Source organism: Grampus griseus (assembly GCF_964374135.1).
Source record: "Grampus griseus genome assembly, chromosome: 3".
NCBI classification, from domain to species: Eukaryota; Metazoa; Chordata; class Mammalia; order Artiodactyla; family Delphinidae; genus Grampus; species Grampus griseus.
Window position 1 is genome coordinate 42,667,857 of NC_139019.1, and position 21,254 is coordinate 42,689,110.

Below are 21,254 nucleotides of genomic sequence, written 5' to 3' on the forward strand. Positions count from 1 at the left end.
AAGCACCAAAGTTTATAAGCCACAGAGAAAGGTAAAAAATAATTTATGTAATACAGCTGATACAGTTTTGGAGTCAAGAGAATGAGAAATAGCTGTAGGTATTATACCTGTTCCTTAGTATGAAGTGACCTCCGGTTATGCTAATTCTAAAAGAACTCTGATGGGACCAGGTTGGTCTTAGGACTAAACTGTGGGGTTTGTCTATTAAATAGGGTTCCATGAGATGAGTATTAAAGACTGTCATTTCCAGGATGATAGACTCTTGGTTCATACTGTATTAGTCTTAAAAAACTTCCATAGTAGAGTTGAAGGGAAAATAAGTGAGTTGTATAATACAGCAGCTGTTGTGTGACTTAAATGTGGTTTTGGAGGTAGATTTTAGTGTCTTATTTGTTTAATGAGAAAACTATAGCACAAAGTTTCTTGCCACATGTAACTTTAATAAGGGTGATATGTTTAGTAATCCAAATGAATGATTTCCCAAGTTTTGCTCTGCTTGTGGACCACTTTTGTCATGCATTCTGATAATTTTATTTCTACCCCAAAAGGAGTCATTTAGAATGAATGCTGCATGCTGCATTAACCTCTAAAAATAAGTTTATTTAGAATCTATGGCTGTGCTTTTTAAAAAAAGAACAAAAGATATTTTCATAGGGTAGATTAACTATCAGACATTTTATATTGTATAATATGAGCATGAAGACCTAAATGTTAAAAACTCGTGGAAATAAAAATAGTTTTCCTTTCTCATCTTAAATTTACCAAAAAGATGAAAGAAGAAGCTAAAGGATATGAAGACATGAGGAATAGGTTGCCATAGGGAGAAGGATGATGCACTATACATTTGTAATTTATGGAATTTAACTTCTAGGCAGCTTTTCTCTTGCCAATTTTGGCTCATATGATGCGTGATGGAGTAACTGCCAGTCGTTTTAAAGAGCTGCAGGAACCAGAGTGTATTATTGTCGCACCAACCCGAGAATTGATCAGTCAGATCTATTTGGAAGCCAGAAAATTTTCTTTTGGGTAAGTACATCTAGAATGCCACTCACAAACAAGTTTTTCTTTAGAGAATTTTCTTACTTATTTTGGGAAGAACACAGTGCATGAATAAGAATGCACTCATGTAATTGATTGAAGTTTCCTTTTTCATAATCTTGTTTATGGAATCTCTTTATTTTAAAAGGAAACATTCTTATTAAAAATTAGATGATAATAGAAATAGATAAGACAATAGTGAACATATTGGTGTGTCTTCTGGTAGTTTTTAAATGTATGTTTAAAAAATGAACTTAGGGTGTTCCTAATAATTTTCTGTTCTTTACACGTAACTTAATAAAATGGATAACTGCTTATTTAACAACCAGACCTAATTTTTAATGACTTTAAGATTGCCCATGTGTATGTATTTTATTTCTCTATTTTGGGGGATTTAGGTTGTTTCTAATTTGGAGCTACTATAAATAAAAATAATTCTTGCTGTAATGAACAGCTTGCTATATAAATTTTTTCTACTTTTATGTTTTAAGTATTTTCTTAGAGATTTTTATAAATTTAATGTTAAAGAATATGGACTTATTTTAAAGCTTGCCTTCTACCAGCAGTATATGAGAATGCCAATTTCACTACACACTTTGCCAGTATTTGGTATTAGTTATTTGTTGCTGCTTACCTTAAAACCTAGTTGCTCAAAACAATAAATATTATCGGGCTTCCCTGATGGCGCAGTGGTTGAGAGTCTGCCAATGCAGGGGACACGGGTTCGTGCCCTGGTCTGGGAAGATCCCACATGCCGCAGAGCGGCTGGGCCCGTGAGCCATGGCCGCTGAGCCTGCGCGTCCAGAGCCTGTGCTCCGCATCGGGAGAGGCCACAACAATGAGAGGCCCGCGTACTGTAAAAACAAACAAACAAAACAAAACAAAAAAACAATAAATATTATCGTACAGTTTCTGAGGGTTAGGAATTGCGGAACAGTTTAGCTGGGTGTTTCTGACTTGGGATCACTTATGAGGTTGCAGACAAGATGTCAGCTAGGATTGCAGTCATCTGAAGGTTTGACTGGATCTCTGTGTAAGGATGCTTGATTGTCCTTAGGAAATGACAACTGGCTTCCCTTAGATTGAGTGGTCAATGAGAAAGAGCAAGGAGGAGGTTGCTATGACTTTTATAAAACAGTTGCAGTCACTTTGGCCATATTCTGTTAGTTACTAAGCAAGTCAGTAAGTCTATCCCATACTCAGGACTGGCTATATATTTTGCTAGAACTAGTGCAAAATGAAAATGCAGGGTCCTTTGTTAAAAAATTATGAATTTTAAGCAGCAAATATAGAACATTAAACCAAGCACAGGGCTCTTCTAAGCTTGGGACCCTGTATGACTGCACAGGTTGTACACCTATGAAGCCAGCCTTGTACACACCTATAGGGGAGCGGAGTTAGGATCTATATTTAAAGGAAGGAGTATTGAAGAATTTATGTACATATTTTAAAACCACCACAGGTATCTTCATTTTTTTTTCATTTATTTGGTTATTGAGAGGTTGAACGCTTTATACATTTTCTTTTGTGAATTATGTATTATCTACCAGTTTATCTATTGGGATATTAGTGTTTTTCTTTACCATTTTTTAGAGTTTTCTCTGTATAGAAGCTTAACCTTTTATTTTGTATAAATCAGTTTATTTAAAATGAGAGTAGAAAAAATTAAAATTATTAAAATCCCTTTAATGTCAAGTTTGACAGATCTTTTGGAAAAAGTAGGTGTACATTGCTTATATCAGTGTTTATTTCTTGCTTATCCCCATGTAGTATGTTGCTCTTCAGTCTTTTAATTTTACTTTTTTTTTAAAGCTTTTCCAGTAAATTTTTTAAAATTTTTACTTATTTATTTTATTTTTGGCTGTGTTGGGTCTTCGTTGCTGTGCGCGGGCTTTCTGTAGTTGTGGCGAGCGGGGGCTACTCTTTGTTGTGGTGTGTGGGCTTCTTATCGTGGTGGCTTCTCTTTTTGCGGAGCACGGGCTCCAGGTGCGCAGGCTCCAGTAGTTGTGGTGCGTGGGCTCTGGAGCGCAGGCTCAGTAGTTGTGCCGCATGGGCTTAGTTGCTCTGTGGCCTGTGGGATCTTCCTGGACCAGGGCTCAAACCCATGTCCTCTGCATTGGTAGGCAGGTTCTTAACCACTGCGCTACCAGGGACGTCCCAACTTCAGGCTTTTAAATCACGTAAAAGATAACAGTTTTCTTTTTTAAAAAACGAAAGCATATGTATGATAAATTCAGATAATTATGCACAAAATGAATATTAGTACATGGATATTTGTTGGAACATTTTTGTGGCAAAAAACTGAAAAGTATCAATGTTTATCTTTAATTCTCCTCTTCAGAGTTTACACACTATTAACAGTTTATGTGAAATAGCTGGTGCACATGTATGCACTTTAATTCTCTCAACAAATGGTGGCATACTAAGCTTGTTGTCACCCTGTTTTTTAAAAGTTGTGTATGTTGGAGCTATTGTTTACTCTAGAACTGTAGTCCTTTTTATGAATGCACAGTATTTCTTTGTATGGGTGGGCTATAATTTTAAGTCTTTTATTGTTAGACAATTAGATAGGTTTCAATCTTTTGATACTAAAAATAATGTTAGTAGTGAATATTATTTTACAGTCATCTTTACCCATGTGTGGGGACACATCTGAAGGGAAAATTCCTAGATGTGAATTTATTGGGAAAAAGATATGTTTTAAAATTTTAATAGAGATTAAAATTGTGAAAGGTGTTGTATCAGTTTATCCTCCTGAATGCCAGTTTCCCTATGCCCTGGATAACATGGTATTATCACACTTGAGGGAAAATGTTGTTAGTCTTCATTTATTTTGCTTTTAAAAGTAATGTTGAACTTAACGTGTTAAAAAACCTTTGTATTTTCTGTGAACCATTTGTTCATGTTTTTGGCTTATTGCGTGAGTGTTGGTCATGTTTATCATTGTTTTTGAAGAGCCCTTTATCAGACAGGTTGCAAATATTTTTTTCTCACAGCTTTTCAGCTTCTTTCTGGGAAGAATTTAATTTTTTTAAAATTATGTTGAATGTATTAGCTTTTCCTTTATGGATTTCATTTTACATCTTGTTAGAAACAAATGGCTAATTTTCAAGTAACTAGAAAGTGGCATTTACTTTTATTGTTAATAGGACTTGTGTAAGAGCTGTTGCTATATATGGGGGAACCCAGTTGGGGCATTCCATTCGACAAATAGTACAAGGCTGTAATATATTATGTGCTACTCCTGGGAGACTGATGGATATCATACGTAAAGAAAAGGTAGGCTCTAGAGGGATAACAAAGTTGTGGTATTGATTAATAATTTTTTTTGTTTGGGGAAGAGAGAGATTGGTATAAAGATACATATATTTATTACAGCACCATTTATATATTAGGCCCCCATCAGATGCTTTGAATGCATTCTCATATAAATCTTAAAATAATGAAAATAGGAGGTAAATAGTATTTTCCATTTTATACTTGGGAAAACAAGCTTAGTGAGATTATGTAATTTATTTTAAACCTCTCAGTTAGCTCTAGTAAGTGATAGAGCTAGGGTTAGAATCTGGATCTGATTCCAGAATCTATATCCTATACCCCACTACACCGGGAGAGAAATGTAATAAGTGGTTTTATCTAGTTTCATATATGTCTTGATGAAATAAATTTTTTTTCCTGAAAGAAAGCCTTTGTGGCATCAGTAATTTTGTCTTCTGTTTTAGGTGTGGGAGTGATTATTATCCAGGACTATTAATTTTCTGTCTTCAGAAAGAGATTTTAGGGCTATGTATTTCTTTTTGGTATTCACATACCACAGTATTACATCTCTGTATCAATATTTTCAGTTCACTTTCATGACTCTGATTTGCTTTTTTAAGGCCCTTCTCTAAAGGGATTGTTCAAAACATGCTGTTTCTGCATAAAGGGACTTTTCTTAGGATACTTATTAAGAGTATCCAGAGAAATCCACCTTGATTAAACATCTTCCCTGGGGTACCAAAATAACTTGTTTTCTTTTTGCAAATGTGTGTCTGTTTTTAGCACTAAGTATCCATGATAGGTTAGAAAAGTTTCCCAGTTGTTCCTGAGTGATTAGAGAATGGGGGATTTATTAAGGGTTTAAAGGAGTTAGAAATAAGTTTAGCAGTTACAAGACATTTGAATATGTCATGCTGTTAAGCAATTTTATTTTTTACATTAAAGAGTCTGACTTTATCAGATAATATAGTCTAGATCTGTGCTGTCCAATACAGTAGTCACTAGCTACATGTGGCTATTTAAATGTCAAAGTGATATAAAATTAAAAATTCATTTCTTCAGGCACACTAGCTACATTTCAAGTGCTTATAGCTGCATGTGGCTACTGGCTAACAGTGAAGATACAGAATTTTTAAGTAATTACAGAAAGGTGTATTGTGTAGTACTGATCTAGATGTTTTGGTTTCTTTCTTATAAAATGTTTTATAACATAAGGCAAAATTGAGAACTGAAATAAACACTGGTAGTATTACCTAAACATAACAGTTCTCTTTGTTGTATGCATTTATTTCTAATCTTCATCCTTAAGAATATATTAATAGTTGGAGTTGTAGAGAATATTTTAGTTTAATACATTAACTAGTATGCATTCTCTGCCCTCACCCTTGAAAATATCCTTAAAGATTGGTCTCAGACAAGTCAAATATATAGTTTTGGATGAAGCTGATCGCATGCTGGATATGGGTTTTGGACCAGAAATGAAGAAGTTAATTTCCTGCCCAGGAATGCCATCAAAGGAACAGCGTCAGACCCTTATGTTTAGCGCAACTTTTCCAGAAGAAATTCAAAGGTAAATTTTTTCTTCTTAAAAGTAGTTGCTATGTACTTGATGCTTTTATAGCAGGAGAAATACTGTGAATATCTTATTTTTGAGAGATTTACTTCATTTAATCCTAAATTTAAGATTGTAACGTAGGTAGTTTAGAAGTATTTCCAGGAAGTTTACCCTATTTTTCATTGTTTCTTACCTTAATTCCTGGCTTTACATTAGCATCACATTTTATTAAAGTCTGTGTGTGTGTGTGTGTGTGTGTGTGTGTGAGAGAGAGAGAGAGAGAGAGAGGGAGGGAGGGAGGGAGAGAGGGAGGGAGAGGGAGAGCGAGCGAGCGAGCGAGCACATGAGTGCAACACCTAGCTAGGATTTAATAAGTGCTTACTAAATGAAATTATTTTTATTGTTGTGCCTTCTCCTCAAACCAAATAATAGAGCTTGGGGGAATTGTGCTTGTGTTGGAAAATTTATATACCAATTTCCGCAGATATTTGAGTATCATACCACGTACTCTGTGGTCTGTGAGTTCTGAGATTAGGATGACACATTCCTGCTAGAGTGGTGACTCTACCTCCTGCCTGCTGATCCCTTGGCCACAGGGAACCTGAAATGCCCATGCAGCAGCTCTAGCTTACAGTTCAGTAAGACTCTTCCTGTTTTCTCTGGTGGAACCATTCTCTCTTTGGGAACCAAGACCTCCAAAACTGCAGAACCTATACTTGTAGTGGGGGTAGGAAGCACAGATTTCCCATGTGGGTCACTGGAAGTGATGGATGGTATGTGGACCACCCTTGCTTGTATCTCTTGGTTCACAGACCCATGTACCACATGAAGATCTTTGATTCCTACTGAAAGATATTCCATCCTCATAAAGAATCACTTCCAAGCTGTCCCTTTAGCTGTTCTTTCAGTGGACAGTTCCAGTTTGTCAGGCTGGCAACTTCTGGGTGTTGTGATATGATATGGACCCCATGGTTGTGCACCTGCTGCAATACCACCTTTGCTGAAAGTGGATCCCCTGGTCTGATAGAATGTTACGTGGGGTCAAACACTATCAATTTGTATTACTTATTAGATGATTTTAAAAGCCTTTGTATAAAGTTAAAAAGAGCTCTTTACTGAGGAAAAAGTCTAAATCGTAATAAAGCATTTGGCCAGTTGCCAGGATTTTTTTCTTTCTTAGTGGTACATAAAAGAATAGTTTCTTACATTTAAATGGTGTCTTAAATTTGAAATGGGGTATCTACATTCCCATCATCATCATAGGTAATTAATACTAGGTGGGTAAATACCTACCTAATTAGCAGGTAATATTCCTGCTGCCTATCTATTTTTTTTTTCAACAAAATAATTTTATTTCCGGGACTTCCCTGGTGGCACAGTGGTTAAGAATCCACCTGCCAATGCAGGGGACACGGGTTCGAGCCCTGGTCCGAGAAGGTCCCACATGTTGCGGGACAACTAAGCCCGTGCGTCACAACTACTGAGCCTGTGCTCTAGAGCCCGCGAGCCACAACTACTGAGCCCACGTGCCACAACTACTGAAGCCCGAGCACCTAGAGCCTGTGCTCCGCAACAAGAGAAGCAACTGCAATGAGAAGCCTGCGCACCGCAACAAAGAGTAGCCCCCGCTCGCCGCAACTAGGGAAAGCCCGCACGCAGCAATGAAGACCCAACACAGCCAACAATAAATAAATAAAATTTTTTAAAATTTATTTTTATTTATTTATTTCCTAACACGTGGCAAACATATACATCCAGTACGTACTTATCTTGGACATTTATTCACAGATGACTTCCAAACTACAACTGTCTTGATATTTAAGCAGGAACTAAAAGTTATCTTAGTTGATATGAAAGATGCTTTTAGATGGATAACAGTATGGATATATTGCATTGGTCACAGCAGAATTTGATTGATTAGTTCTATAAATTTAAAGCTTGGAAAAGTTACTACTTTTGCATCTAACGCTTTCAGACGAATAGGATGCAGCAATATCAACTTGTATTCCAGAGAAATTTCCTTAGTTTTTCTGGTGATGGAACCACTTATCCCCATCTGTTGGTATTGTGCAGGCAGATTCACATGGTGGTGGTAAAGCATCCACAATGGCTTTGGCAGCATCAGTATCACACTGGAAGGGGCTCTCAAACACTGTGGTATTCATGCAACTGATTCCTTTTCCATCAGTTTTCTAAGTCACTAATGCTCTCCAGTAGTCATGAGTGCTTTTAATAATATCAATTGCAAAGTCCTTATCTTTAAATTCTGCGTTGAAAGCAAACTGGTTCTCAGGTTTTCCATCAGGAACCTTGTACCTTCTAAACCAGTCCACAGTAGCTTCCAGGTAGCCAGGTTTCAGCCGCTTGACATCATTAATATCATTATAATTGGCTGCATCAGGATGATCCACATTAATGGCAATGACTTTCCAGTCAGTTTCCCCTTCATCGATCATAGCCAGTATGCCCAGAACTTTCACCCTGATTATTTCCCCTCTTGCACATACCTTGCTTCCAATTTCACACACATCAGTTGGATCATTGTCACCACAGCAGCTGGTGTGTTCACAATTGTGTCCTGGGTCTTCCCAAGTCTGAGGGATGGCACCATAGTTCCAGATATATCCTTTATAAGGGAACAAATTTGCAACATAACGGAGTTTTCCTTTTTTCACATCTTGTTTAATTGGGTTTAAAGGATCCTTTGTAGCAATCTCCATTTTTGCATTCGACCAGCGTGGTACTTCAACCACCATGTGGAACACATCCTTATCTGCATAAATTGGAATATCATGAAATGGAGATATATATTGTCCTTTTTCATTTTTGAGGAAGACTCAGTACTCGAGGGTGAAGGGTGTGGCGTGCTCCTCGCTGCTGAAGCCGCTCATGATGCTGGAGACCAGCCGCTGCTGCTGCTACAAAGCCACTCTATTTTTTTTTTTTTAATTTTAATTTTTTTTTTTTGGCTGTGTTGGGTCTTCGTTGCTGCACGTGGGGCTTTCTCTAGTTGTGGCGAGTGGGGCTACTCTTTGTTGTGGTGTGCGGGCTTCTCATTGTGGTGGCCTCTCTTGTTGTGGAGCATGGGCTCTAGGTGCGCGGGCTCAGTAGTTGAAGCATGCAGGCTCTAGAGCACAGGCTCTGTAGTTGTGGCGCACCGACTTAGTTGCTCCACAGCATGTGGGATCTTCCCGGACCAGGGGTTGAACCTGTATGCCCTGCATTGGCAGGCAGATTCTTAACCACTGCGCCACCAGGGAAGTCCCATCTATTTCTTTAATTTACCCTGAAATAGGAAAGTGTTTGGCCAGATATTGGCCAGCCCAAATGACTAATGTATACTACCGTCAGTCAGTAATATTTGTTGAGGACTTTTTATGAGCCATATTTGATTATAAGCCCTGGGGCTATATGATAAATAGGATAGAGTTCCTGACCTTGAGTTGTTTATATTCTTGAGTTCTTGATGACTTCTCAGTTGCTTTACTGTCTGCATTTAAATGTTACAAGTTGCCTATTATTCTGTCTAAAGTCCACTTTTTTCATTCTACATATTCACTGAACCATTGAAGCATCCATTTCCTTGGCTTGCACTTGTACCTGTTTACTCTCCCAAACTTATTACCTGTATTTTTTTGATTGACGTATAGTTGGTTTACAATATTATATTATTTTTAAGTGCTCAGTGTAGTAATTCAGTATTTTTGTAGAATATATTCCATACAAAGTTATTTTAAAATATGAAGTATATTCCCTGTACTGTACATTACATTTTTGTAACTTATTTATTTTATACTTAGTAGTTTGTAACTCTTAATCCTCTTCGCCTCCTTTACTCCTCTCTCAGCCCCCTCCCTTCTGGTGACCACTGGTTTGTTCTCAGTATCTGTGAGTCTGTTCCTGTTTTGTTATATTTGTTCCTTTTATTTTTAGATTCCACGTATAAGTGAAAACATACAGTGTTTGTCATTCTCTGACTTATTTCACTAAGCATAATAATCTCCAGGTCCATCCATGTTGTTGCAAATGGCAAAATTTCATTCTTTTTTATGGCTTAGTAATATTCCATTGCATATACGTATACCCCACATCTTCTTTATCCATTCATCTGTTGATGGAAACCTAGGTTTTCATATCTTGGCTATTGTAAATGATGCTGCTGTGAACATTGGGGTGCACATATCTTTTCAAATTAGTGTTTTTATTTTCTTTGTATATATACCCAGGAGTGGAATTGCTCCATACGATCGTTCTATTTTTAATTTTTTGAAAAACTTCCATACTGTTTTCTATAGTGGCTGTACCAATTTACATTCCCACCAGCAGTACACAAGGGTTCCCTTTTCTCCACATCTTGCCAACCCTTGTTATTTCTTGTCTTTTTGATAATAGCCATTCTGACAGGTGTGAGGTGGTATCTCATTGTGGTTTTGATTTGCATTTCCCTGATGATTAGTGATATTGAGCATCTTTTCATGTGCCAGGTGGCCATCTGTATGTCTTCTTTGGAAAACTGTCTATTCAGGTCCTCTGCCCAGTTTTAAAAATTGGGTTGTTTGTCTTGTACTGTGAAGGAAACCATGAAGAAACACAAAAAGACAATGTACTGGTTGGGAGAAGATAATTGCAGATGATATGTTCCATAAGGGATTATGTAAAGATCTTCTACAACTTAATATCAAAAACAAACAACCCAATTATTACTTGTATGCTTAATCTCTCTCCTCAGCTCCAGACTTTTAGATTTAACTCTTTAGGATTGTTTTTCCTCTTAGATGAATTAACCGGTAACTCATGTTCATCAAGTCCAAAATTGAACCTATTCTTCAGCTCCCTCTTTCCTTTCCAGTTTTCCTTATTGGCATTGTGGTCTTTGGCAGCCAGAGTCCTTTGAATCATGTTGATTCCTCCCTCATACTCCTTTAATTCTGCCCTTCAAAAGTGTTCAACTTGGCAGTTATCTCTAAAATATTTCAAATTCGTTAGTTTCTTTATTTCCCACCTTATTTTAGGTCCTTTTCAGTTTCCCTCTGCTCATTGGTGGTAGCTTTCTTTCTAACCTGTCTCCCTGCCTGTAGTTTCATTTTTATGCTGGTAAAAATTCCAAAACAAAGTCTGATCTTTATAGCTATTTATTTAAGATAAACCCTCCCATGTCTTTCCATCTCCACAGACTAACCAACTTTCAAATTCTTTTACACAAGACAGTTTCTGCCTTATTTGCCACTTTTTTACCTGGACCGATGTATTTCTGGCTTATTTAGACTATTTCCTATCAGCCACACAAGCCAAATTCTGTTCCTCCTCATTATTTATCCTTGTGTCTTCTTATGCATTGAGTGCCTTTCCCTAGTCATCATTTTTTCACATTCTTGCTTGCTGCTTCCTTAGATGAAGCTTCAAACTTGAAGACTCTTTAACAGACATCATTTCATCCATTTCCTGCCAGTCTTGTGAAAGAATCCTGTATCTTGTGAAAGAAACTATTTAAAACACTTTTCATGTTTCTTGGAATATAGTTAGGTTCAATAGATATTAACTATTGTAACACTGGATTATTATAGTAAATCATTAAATAATTAAAATATGTAAATATTAACCTATATAAATATTTTAGATTATAGTAATTATTTTTTAATATAATTATATTTATGCTACCTGATATGAGCACCTCAGAGGCAGAGACCATCACATTCATCTTTATACACCCAGTGCCTTGTACCATGTATGCCTGACACGAGGCACTCAGAATATGTTTTCATGAGTGTAAAGGATGATTGACAATTAAGACTTGCAGATGATCTCAAGGTTTGAGAGGGTTCTTGTCTCTAGAGGTAGTATATCAACAGTGTTTTTCTTTTATGGTAAGAGAGCAGATGAAGAGAGAGAAGCAGCAGTGATTTATTAAGATTATGGATTTACTGAGTTTGAACTATTTTCTTGATATGCTAGGAGGTGGCTAGAAAGGGACTGCTTTTGGCACTGCTACATAGGAGAGTATATACATGACTGCTACATGACCTTCCCTTTTTTTCCTTCCAAACTTGCTCTGTAATTGGCAATTCCCCTTCTCCCTACTCCATGTTCCTGGGTGATCTAGAGCAGGGCTTCTTAATTGTGTGCTGTCAGTGAGGTGTGTGTGTGTGAAGATGCTGATACCCCCAACCTTTGGGGTGAGCCTCCACAACTTGGTGTGGCCCTGGCCCCTAGTCTCTTCACATCATCACATTTTTTTGCCCAATTATGCTGTACAAATATTATCATTTTCTATGTTTGTCATGTTACAAAAAGCACTGACTTAAGATCTGGTTTGCTTCTAATACTTCATTTGAAGTATACTAATTTGACAACTAATATTTTCAGGAAACAACTCCTAGAAATAACATACATGAAAGCAATGAATGAAAAACAGAATTTCTGTTGTAGGGTTACATTTTAATTTTTAATAAAAAAATTCCTGCTTGTAGTCTGATACTTAGCATACTTTTTTTTATTGTTATATACACGTTTTATATAGTTTTGTATGGTGAGCACATCCACTTGAAATTACTTATCCGTAATTTGACACAGACTTTTTCACTAGTAGTTGTTAAGTATTTTGCAAAATCTTAACATTTAATACTGATATTTGAATGTACTTGGATGTACATTGGATGTACTGATATTTGAATGTACTTGGTACTGGTATTTGAATGTACAAAGTACTGATATTTGAATGTACTTGGATGTACATCTAAGTACTCGGATGATGTAAGTATCCACCTTCTCTTATTATAGCTGTTATAATCTGGCTTATTAATATTGAGGTAACACTTGCAGGAATTCAGTAAATATTATGAGTATTAATGGAAGAGGATAAGTTAAGGAATACTCTCTTGTCTTTCTTTCTTGTCTCTTGTCTTTCAAGGTTGGCTGGGGAGTTTTTAAAGTCGAATTATTTGTTTGTTGCTGTTGGACAAGTGGGTGGAGCATGTAGAGATGTTCAGCAGACCATTCTCCAAGTTGGCCAGTACTCAAAAAGAGAAAAACTTGTCGAAATTCTACGAAACATAGGTACCTTACATTGATATAATTATCTTTTGTTATGATTTTGATTTTTACAATAATGACTTCTGGAAATGACTTTAAACATTATTTGGCATAAGTTAAATAAATAAATTTTCACTGTTTCCTCTTTCTCTAAAGCTCTTTTTCTTATGATTCGATATTTTGGATAAATGATGTAGCAGTATAATCCTTTCTCCTCCATAAATGTTAAAAATAGGAAGAATTTGAGACTTTGTTTGAACAGTGTTTGACAAAAAACTATTCCAGCAGAAATACATATTTTCTTGTTTTTAGAAAATAGAAAGGAAGAGTAACATATCTACATCAAGCTCTGTTTACTCCACTAAAAGTGAAATCTTTGTTGTATTTCTACTTCCCAGTTTCTGCTCTCTAAGGCTTCCTGTATTCATAGTTCAAAGAATTTTGGAGATAGAAGGGACTTTAAAGCTCTAGTTCTGTTCCTTCACAATGTTGATGAGAAATCTATCTCTTTACCCTCAAAAAAATTTTTTTTCAATAGAAAGTTGTATTTCTTTGATTGAGATAGCTTTAGTTTGTGCCTTGAAATAAAATTTTCTAATATGGCCTTTTTTTTTTACTTTGCATGGAAATGTCATGCCATATATCCTAGTATTTTACATATTTTTGTTCATATAATTTACCTCTTTTTCTAATTGTTAACTTAAATCTGCTAGCTTTCCTCTTCTGCCTTTAAAATGTGTAGGTTTCATTATTTCATAGTAGTGTACCATCTGCCTTTTTCATAATTTTAAATGAACAGGTGTCAAAGATTTTGTTGAGCTCATTAATTACAAAGGGAGCTAGTAAGATGTTACAGCCAATTCTAAGGAGAATTGAAAAAACACATTTATGTTTATTTATTTTTAGTTTTTTGGCTGTGTTGGGTCTTAGTTGAGGCATGCAGGATCTTTCATTGTGGCACGTGAGCTTCTCTTTAGCGTGCGGGTCTTTTCTTCTCTAGTTGTGGCGTGCGAGCTCCAGAGCACATGGGCTCTGTAGTTTGCGGCATGTGGGCTCTCTCATTGAGGCGCATGGGCTCGGTAGTTGTGGTGCGCAGGCTTAGTTGCCCCACGGCATATGGGCTCTTAGTTCCCCGACCAGGGATCGAACCTGTGTCCCCTGCATTGGAAGGCGGATTCTTTACCACTGGACCACCAGGGAAGTCCCCAGAGAACACATTTATGTATAGGATATCAGGAAAGCTAAGATGGATTTACAAATAGATGCAAAAGTGGTCAGTATCCACAAAGCAATAATCAATTACATTTGAGGGAAAATTTTCATTTGTATTTTTATTGATAAGAATCATTTGCATTGCTCTCAGTTGCAATAGAGGTAAAAAAAAATAAAAGACAGTAAAAGACACAGACAGCCCTGAAGGGTGTGCTCATCAGTGATCATCTTTGCTCTTTTCTTGAAAAACACACACACAAATGGTTTATATTTCTTGGTCACTGTTACTCCAAGTGTAGTCTCAACCACTTATGTTAATTATTTTAACTGTAGTAACTTCTATTTCAGAGAGTAAACTAGAGGCAGGGATGGACAGTTGAGAGATGTCATACACAAACATTGTAGCTGACTACCAGAGCTCATGAACTTTCTATACCACACATATATCTTTCTACACCACACATACTCTTTTACACTTAAAGTAGCAAAATTGAGTAGGTTCTTTTTTTTTTTTTTTTTTTTTTTTTTTGCGGTATGCGGGCCTCTCACTGTTGCAGCCTCTCCCGTTGCGGAGCACAGGCTCTGGACGCGCAGGCTCAGCGGCCACGGCTCACGGGCCTAGCCGCTCCGTGGCATGTGGGATCTTCCCGGACCGGGGCACGAACCTGCGTCCCCTGCATCGGCAGGCAGACTCAACCACTGTGCCACCAAGGGAAGCCCGAGTAGGTTCATTAATATGACTCAAAGATATTGCCTCTCTATAGTATATGAAAAATAACAAGCAAAAGGATATAAACTTATGTTTAGTAATTAATGTTTGAGAATTCTATCCTATATTCAGTGATTATTGAGTTAATTAACTCAATATAGTCTACTATTTTAAGTTATCTAAAGCCAAAGATCTTGGAAATTATCTTTCAGATGACAGTATACAAAACGGTAGATAGTGTTGAATAGTCAGTTTAGTTGAACACAGATTTACATTTTCATACACTTAAACAAAACATTATGGAGAATGTTAGTTATTTTGACTGGCAAATCTCTATACATTAAGAAAAACCCAAGTAAAATAAGATACATGTTTGTTTTCTACTTAACACTGATAAATTCGAGAAAATACATTTGTATTTTTAAAACCAAGTAAGTTAGTCTTGTTTACCAAAGATTTCACTTAATTATGGGAACTTGGAATCTTAAAATATTTCTGCTTTAGCTCCTATAGGAAGAATTTTTTTTAAGTTTAATATAGTTAAAGTATTATGAGTCAATTTCTTTATTTTCCAGGAATTTTAGGAGTATTTATCTCTATAAATTCTCTAATTTATCTCTGTAAACCAATCAGAATTGAGCTCCTTTAAGAGACTTTATAATTTGTTAATACTCTCCATAGAGTATTAACATAATGCTTATACATAGTGGTGGGTAAAGCCCTTTCTGAATTATAGGTACATAAAGAGCTTATAGCTTCATTTCTACCACTTCAGCCACAGGTAAAGAGTAAACACAGAAATACAAAAAATGGCAATCTAACTACCAAAGCTAGAATTCTTTTTAGATTCTTAATTGATTTTAGTTCACAATGGACTAATAGTCAAAAAAGGCTAACAAGATGAATTGTCTATTATTTTTCACGCAACAAAATACGTAACTATAATTCATTAATCCATTTACAAAGATCACCAGGTGGTCTGCTTATAAAACTAAATTTGCATTATTGCTGCCACCAAAGGGGTATAGCTTATTGTCTGAAGGAGAAAAAATACCAAATCAGTAGAGGAAAAAAACTAGAGAAGTGTCAGGGGAGTTAAATTTTTATTACCATTTGGGATTCACACTGGGAACCAAGAAAAGATGAAATCGAGGCTTTAAGCTGCACAGTAGTATTAGGTAACTGACTATCAAATTTATCAGTTTTGGCATTGGGCATCTTGTTGGATTGAAAGGTAATTTTTGATAAAACATAAAATCATTACTCTCTGATAAATAAAATGACTATGTCTCAAGGATATAACTCATTTATTACTGTAAGAATCAGTTGCTCTATTGATTTCCTACCTGGTTGTCTAATAGATACCTGTGATTTACTGATAATTAAATATCACCCCTAAACCTTCCTTTCTTACAGTCCTCCTATCTCACTTAGTGTTTGTTCCATTCTTCCAGTTGCTCAGACACAAAATCTGAGGCATCCTTGAGTTCTTTCTCCAGTGTGCACATCTGATCTGTTAGCAAAATCCTCTTGTTTCTATCTAGCATCAAAGTATATCAGAACCGGGCTTCCCTGGTGGCACAGTGGTTGAGAGTCTGCCTGCCGATGCAGGGGACGCGGGTTCATGCCCCGGTCTGGGAAGATCCCACATGCCGCAGAGCGGCTGGGCCCGTGAGTCATGACCGCTGAGCCTGCGCGTCCGGAGCCTGTGCTTCGCAACGGAAGAGGCCACAACAGTGAGAGGCCCGCGTACCGCAAAAAAAAAATAATAATAAAATAAAAATAAAAAGTATATCAGAACCCATCAGCTGCTCAGTTAAAACAAAGATCAGATCTTTCCACTTCTCTTCTCCAAACCCAGTGGCTTCCCTTCTCAAAGTAAAGATCTTTCAATGGTTTTCAAGGCCCTTCATGATATGGCCTCCATTACCCCTCTGTCTTCAAATCCTACTGCTCTCCCTTGCTCACCCTATTCCAGGCACCCTTTGCTCGTTACTATTCCCCACACATAGCAGACATGGTTCTGCCTCATTGCCTTTGTTCTTGATGTTCCCTCTGCCTAGAACATAAAAAACCACATGGGGACCTCTTTTCTGTTTGTTTTTTTTTTTCTTTGAGCACACCAAGAACACCCATACCTTAGATCGATCCTTTATATTTGTTCTTACCCTCTGGCTTGTAATACTGTTTCCTCGGGTATCTGAATGGTTCACTTATTTTAGTAATATCTCTACTCAGATGTCATCTAATTAGAGAGGGTACATCCGTCCACTTGGGCCCTTTATTCTGCTGATTTTTTTTCCTTTTTAGACTTAATGCATAATATTTGTTATTTGCCTCCCCACAGTGAGTGCAGGGGCTTTGTTTTATTGCTGTGTTTTCAACACCTAGAATAGTTACTGGCATCTACTAGGCACTAAATATTTGTTGAATAAGTGAAGCCAGCTCATAGGAAGATGGGGGAGTGGGATTATGAAATGTAATACCTTCTTACTTTAAGGCTATAAATATCTTTCCTCTCTAACATTTTATAGAAAAGTTCCTTGTGTGGAAATGTCTCTGGCTCATGCTTGAATTTCAGCCAATTAAGTACTTATAAAATAACAAGTAAATATTCTTTAATGCGTTAAGGCCCTGGGATAATTTTCTGTATATATAAGATACTTTGGGGATTAAGGGGTTTGAATTAAGAGATAATGTTGGAACATGGAATATTGTAGAGTTTGTCAGCCCTGGGTTGGATGCCATTATTATGAATACCTCTGGTAGTCAAGGTAGAATAAAAGATTCTATGATCTTGGGAAGTAAAGAACAAAAGCCTTTATTTATAGAGAGGGAAACGAAGGGCCTGAGACAAAATTGTGGAACTGTTAAGGGTTGGCAGGTAGATATCATTTATCTTTCCCTAAGTCTCTACTTCTTGGTTGGCTTAGGAAGTCAAAGGGCAAGCTGATTTTTTTTTTTTTTTAGTCCTAAAGTAGGAAAAAGTCCTTGTCTCTCCATCTTTGACATTCATCCATTCAGGAAATATTTGAGTTACTATTACCTATTAGGCCTCAGTCTAGGTGCTAGGAATACAGTGGTGGATGAGACAGTTTCCTACTCACCCTACCCTTTTCTTTTCTTTTCCTAATTTTGTAGTTTGAATGTTAATCATTGTTTCATTGTCTTGTAGGAGATGAAAGAACTATGGTCTTTGTTGAAACGAAGAAAAAAGCAGATTTTATTGCCACTTTTCTTTGTCAAGAAAAAATATCAACAACAAGTATTCATGGGTGAGTAGATTCATATGATTTCCTAGTAAGGAGGTAACTTCTGTTTGTCATTTGTTAAGAAATGTCAGTATATTTAACTCGTATAAAATCCTAGAATTAAGATCTCAAGATCTAAACTGTTATTCTTCATCTTCATTTTAAGTTTTTATAAGAACCAAGTGGCGGGGATGGGCGAGTTAAAGGTGTGTCTTAGACTTCTTATTATGAGAATTGGTAACTTCTCAAGACATCTATTTAAAAGGCTCTTTGATAGTTAGAGCTAGGTGTTTCTTCAGCTGAATCTAATCTTTCTGATTAATCAGTGAATATATAGAATTCAGAGATTATGCTCTTTAAAAAGCAGCAATTTTTTTTTAACTGCTCAATCGACAGTACTGTATTATTCTCCATCTGAAAAAAAACCCACTAAGAATTAAATAAGAAAAGTTTCAAGACAAACGTTAAAAGGCACTCAACTATGTGGAATTGGCTTCGCCTCTGCAGGTTGTTTGGGTACATCCTTGATATGACAAAACTTGTCACACTCTTCCACGTTCTTAAATGTTGGTAAAGGGGCTAGACTAGAAAATGACATTCATAGTTGCCAAAATCTTTCTCATACATCAGGGCATGCCAACGACCCCACTTCTTCTCAGGTAAGAGCACCACCTCCACCTTGGTCCTCTTTCGGGGGCTGGACTCCACCTCTCTCTCCGCCATGTTGAGCCCCGCTCGGAACCACTGCGGCTCCCAGCGCTGCGGCGGCGGAACCTCTCGGGCCCCCGGCCCCCACCCACACTCAAAAAGCAGCAATTTTTGAGGTGGCATCCTGATCAAGTAGTATATTTTTTGTCAAGACTAGAAAGAGATTATTAATAGGTAAGATTTGATGTTTGTCATATTTGAGTTTGTATTTTGGCTCTGTGTATTAGCTGTCACCTTACCTCATCTGCAAATGGGGTTAATTGTCCTAACCTCAAAGTATTATTATGAGAATCAAACTAAATTATGACTTGAAAGGAATTAGTATAATACTTGGTATGTAAGAAGTAGACATTAATGTTAAATGTTGCTGTTTTTTACTGTTATTAAAAAGAAATTTGTGTCGAACTTCAATGTTTCTTTTAAATAATTTTCTTAAGTGCTGTCCTAATACATACTTGATATCTTCTTTCAAGTGATCGAGAACAGAGAGAGAGAGAACAAGCCCTTGGAGATTTCCGCTGTGGAAAGTGCCTAGCTCTTGTTGCTACTTCAGTAGCTGCCCGAGGGCTGGATATTGAAAATGTTCAGCATGTTATCAATTTTGATCTCCCTTCTACCATTGATGAATATGTTCATCGAATTGGGCGTACTGGTCGTTGTGGAAATACTGGCAGAGCTATTTCCTTTTTTGATCCTGAATCTGATGGCCATTTAGCACAGCCTCTAGTGAAAGTACTGTCAGATGTAAGTTTTTAATTTTTTTTTAAAATTTTATTTATTTATTTATTTATGGCTGTGTTGAGTCTGTGTTTCTGTGCGAGGGCTTTCTCTAGTTGCGGCAAGTGGGGACCACTCTTCATCGCGGTGCACGGGCCTCTCACTATCATGGCCTCTCTTGTTGCGGAGCACAGGCTCCAGACGTGCAGGCTCAGTAATTGTGGCTCACGGACCTAGTTGCTCCGCGGCATGCGGGATCTTCCCAGACCAGGGCTCGAACCCTTGTCCCCTGCATTGGCAGGCAGATTCTCAACCGCTGCGCCACAAGGGAAGCCCCAGTTTTTAATTTTTAAAACTGAATGGATAGTGTTCTTACCTTGTCATTGAAAGCGGACATTTTATATATATGTATTTTAAGGAAAAGTAAACTGTGCCAATCTTTGAGACTTTATGCATGTTGTATATGAAGTTAATTTTTTCTTTTAAAGGCTCAACAGGATGTTCCTGCATGGTTGGAAGAAATTGCCTTTAGTATATATGTTACTGGCTTCAGTGGTAGTACAAGAGGAAATATGTTTGTATCAGTTGATACTAGAAAGGTAAGTTGAAGGGAAAAATTTAGAACTTGGCTTTTAGTTATTCTTTGTAAATGTTGTGCTATTGTGAAGTAACTATAACATTCAGTAATTTACCTATTCCATTATTTTCATACCTGGAAGAATAATAGTTCTCTAAAAGTTTCATATACATATTATATAGTTTTGGTCTTAAAGGTGAGTTTGAGATTTATGCTCAGACACCTTCCTTTCCCAATTCTGCTGGCATTTTAAATTCTAATTTGGGATCTTCTGAGATTTTTGTAGGAATTCTTTATTTTTTGAATTCTGACCACATTATTAAGTAAGAAAATAATAGAGATGTGGTTGCATATCTTTTCTGTTGTCAGTTTATAGGCAACATCATTTTTATACAGAAACAATGAGCATACTAATCATTAAATATTTACGCTTATTCATTGAAGTGAGGAGCTTTGTTTTTCCACTTGCCAAAACTACTGGCTTAAAGTTTTCTTGAAATCCTCTGTGCATTTAGACTTTCCAGGTTTATACGTACCGTTTTTCAAATGGATTGGAGTCAGTTGGAATGAAATTTTTTATATATTTGGGGAAGACATGGTGGAAAGCTTGAATCTCAGTCTAGGCAGTGTAAATTTAAAGCTACATTAAAATTAAATGTTTGTTTCTTTTTTTTTTTTCTTTTTAAAGAATTACCAGGGCAAGAGGTCTTTGAACACAGCACGGTTTTCTTCTTCACAAGCTCCTAATCCAGTAGATGATGAGTCATGGGATTAAAGCTAAAACAACCTTCAAGTTTGTGGTACAGTTTTGATGCGGAGATGAAAATAGTTTTGATTTTTGATTTTTTTAATAGAAGTATGAAACCTGACACTCTTGTTTCTCCTGTCTTCTGTTCTTACTCCCACCCTTAAAAAGACATCCTTGCTGACTAGTTATGTGAAATGCTGAAAGTTACAACGTTGCAGTTACTGATACAAATGGTGTTAACTGGAAAGATTAAAGCATTCTAAATGTCTTGCTTATTTTTATTGTATTCTTCAGGGGTTTTAGACATATTTTATGTCTAAATGCCATGTCTTAGTATAGTGTTTATTGATCCTATAACAAACAGGACAAACGATACACTTTTGGTTAAAAATTATCGGGTCCTATTTTTACTTAAAAGGAGCCTTTAAACAGTAGTGAGTCACTGAAATATA

The 21,254-nt window shown here is 36.7% G+C and overlaps 2 protein-coding genes across 3 annotated transcripts in view; one reads left to right on the top strand and one right to left on the bottom strand.

The window, feature by feature from the left end:
- The window catches only part of DDX4 (DEAD-box helicase 4), a gene marked incomplete at its 5' end in the record, with an annotated part of 67,212 nt that extends 45,958 nt beyond the window's left edge, over positions 1 to 21,254 (top strand). For both annotated transcript variants that reach the window (XM_082651644.1, XM_082651645.1), the window contains 8 exons: positions 872 to 1,026; positions 4,188 to 4,317; positions 5,700 to 5,866; positions 12,759 to 12,904; positions 17,977 to 18,076; positions 19,234 to 19,504; positions 19,966 to 20,076; positions 20,743 to 21,254. In XM_082651644.1, the coding sequence (XP_082507770.1) occupies positions 872 to 1,026; positions 4,188 to 4,317; positions 5,700 to 5,866; positions 12,759 to 12,904; positions 17,977 to 18,076; positions 19,234 to 19,504; positions 19,966 to 20,076; positions 20,743 to 20,829 (1,167 nt within the window). In that variant the 3' untranslated portion in view covers positions 20,830 to 21,254. The remainder of the gene's footprint in view (positions 1 to 871; positions 1,027 to 4,187; positions 4,318 to 5,699; positions 5,867 to 12,758; positions 12,905 to 17,976; positions 18,077 to 19,233; positions 19,505 to 19,965; positions 20,077 to 20,742) is intronic.
- Positions 7,873 to 8,742, bottom strand: LOC309820549 (inorganic pyrophosphatase-like; the record flags this gene model as incomplete). Its single annotated transcript, XM_082651372.1, is given in 3 exon segments — positions 7,873 to 8,043; positions 8,047 to 8,688; positions 8,692 to 8,742. Coding segments are annotated over 3 exon segments (864 nt in total).